Source organism: Bactrocera tryoni, chromosome 3 (genome assembly GCF_016617805.1).
Source record: "Bactrocera tryoni isolate S06 chromosome 3, CSIRO_BtryS06_freeze2, whole genome shotgun sequence".
Lineage (NCBI taxonomy): Eukaryota > Metazoa > Arthropoda > Insecta > Diptera > Tephritidae > Bactrocera > Bactrocera tryoni.
Window position 1 is genome coordinate 71,395,780 of NC_052501.1, and position 1,457 is coordinate 71,397,236.

The 1,457-nt window shown below is 37.1% G+C and overlaps 1 protein-coding gene across 1 annotated transcript in view; it reads right to left on the bottom strand.

The window, feature by feature from the left end:
- Positions 1-378: 378 nt before the first annotated feature.
- The window catches only part of LOC120770752 (P protein-like), a 16,760-nt gene continuing 15,681 nt past the window's right edge, over positions 379-1,457 (bottom strand). The window contains exons 2-3 of the mRNA XM_040098339.1: positions 1,071-1,187; positions 379-472 (exon numbers count right to left, since the gene is read on the bottom strand). Coding sequence (XP_039954273.1) covers positions 379-472; positions 1,071-1,187 — 211 coding nt within the window. The remainder of the gene's footprint in view (positions 473-1,070; positions 1,188-1,457) is intronic.

Sequence of the window (1,457 nt, forward strand, 5' to 3'; positions counted from 1 at the left end):
CATTGCGAAGGTGGTCACCAAAGTCTTTTAATATTGCATAAAATATTTTTATTGCAGGCACTTCGAAATTTTAGGTATACTTTCTAAAAATATATATGTACTATACATATGTATATTTCAGTGGCAGATCCATAATTTGCTTCTCGGATAGTAGAGTTTTCCTTTCAACATATTTCTTGTATTGAAATTACTTCGTAAAATCTTCTGAATTTAAATTAAAATCTCTGATTTTGCGCTGTGTTCGTGCATCTGCCGCAGTTATACAAAAACTTACATATGTGTAATATATGTATATATTTATTGCATATCAAATGCGCGTGAGTATTATTTATTTTTAAGGGGACATCTCTGGACTATAGGCAATTAGCAAAGCGTTCTTTAGCGCTGCTTGTTAACGAAATGTTGTTGAGACATCAGTTGCTTGGGCACTTTTGGTGCGGTCTCAGAAGCACAGACAACGCAAACGCTGTGCCTGATGTAGTTGTGGAAGAAGACAAATTAAATATGCGATTTTTTTTTAGAAAGCATACACACTTATTGAGTATTAATGCCTAGATTTAACAAAATATGGAACAACAAGATGCGGTTATGGGTACAATATAAGGATGTACATGTGGACAATGATCCAACATTGCGGTGGCATGGGTGCTATTTAAAGAAAACATTCTACGTAATGGTTTCAACGTTCGAATTCAAATTTTCATGATCCCTTTTCAGATTTCTATTTGTCCCGCAATAATGGCGTTAACCAGAGGATCCGACTCAAAGCAATTATACATATACATTAGGGTGTTTTTTTTAACTATTAATTTTTTTCAGTCCCGTCACGAAATTTCCTTGGAAATACCTTAAATTCCCTGAAAATTTTAGCCCTTAATATTAAAATTAAGAACTGGACCAAGGCCTGGAAAAATTTTCCATAGAAAATACACTACAATCGTGAGTTTTTATCTTTAAATTCCTACAGATCAGAGGTGAGGTATTTTATGGCATCGCTTTGACTTTGGACGCATATTTCTCAAAATTGTTCACTCTACAAAAGTGCCCAGTGCAACAAAGTCGTAACTCACATCAGCGATGTAGTACGCGGCTCTAAACCGGATTTTTCCAAGAATTGCGCAGAGGTGAAGACCAAGAAGAAGGGCTTTTCCTTCTGTTCCACCTTTACCACAGTGATACCTGCTGTGCTGTAATTAGGACAAAGAAATGCATTTATACTTCTATTGATAAGAATGCATGCCCTAGGTTTACCTCTGTTCCGTGTGTAAAAACGTTATAGTTGCTGCTGTTTAGCCCTTTAATGGTATCTTCGTTGACCCAGGGCTCCTGTACTAGGCCGATGTCGACGCTCCCCTCGTTCACGAGGGTTGTCAGATTCGCGGTCAGCTGTCTGACATCTAGTTTGTCACAAAAACGAAAATCATTGTACATAAATAGTAAGTGGGAGTTGGGGTAGT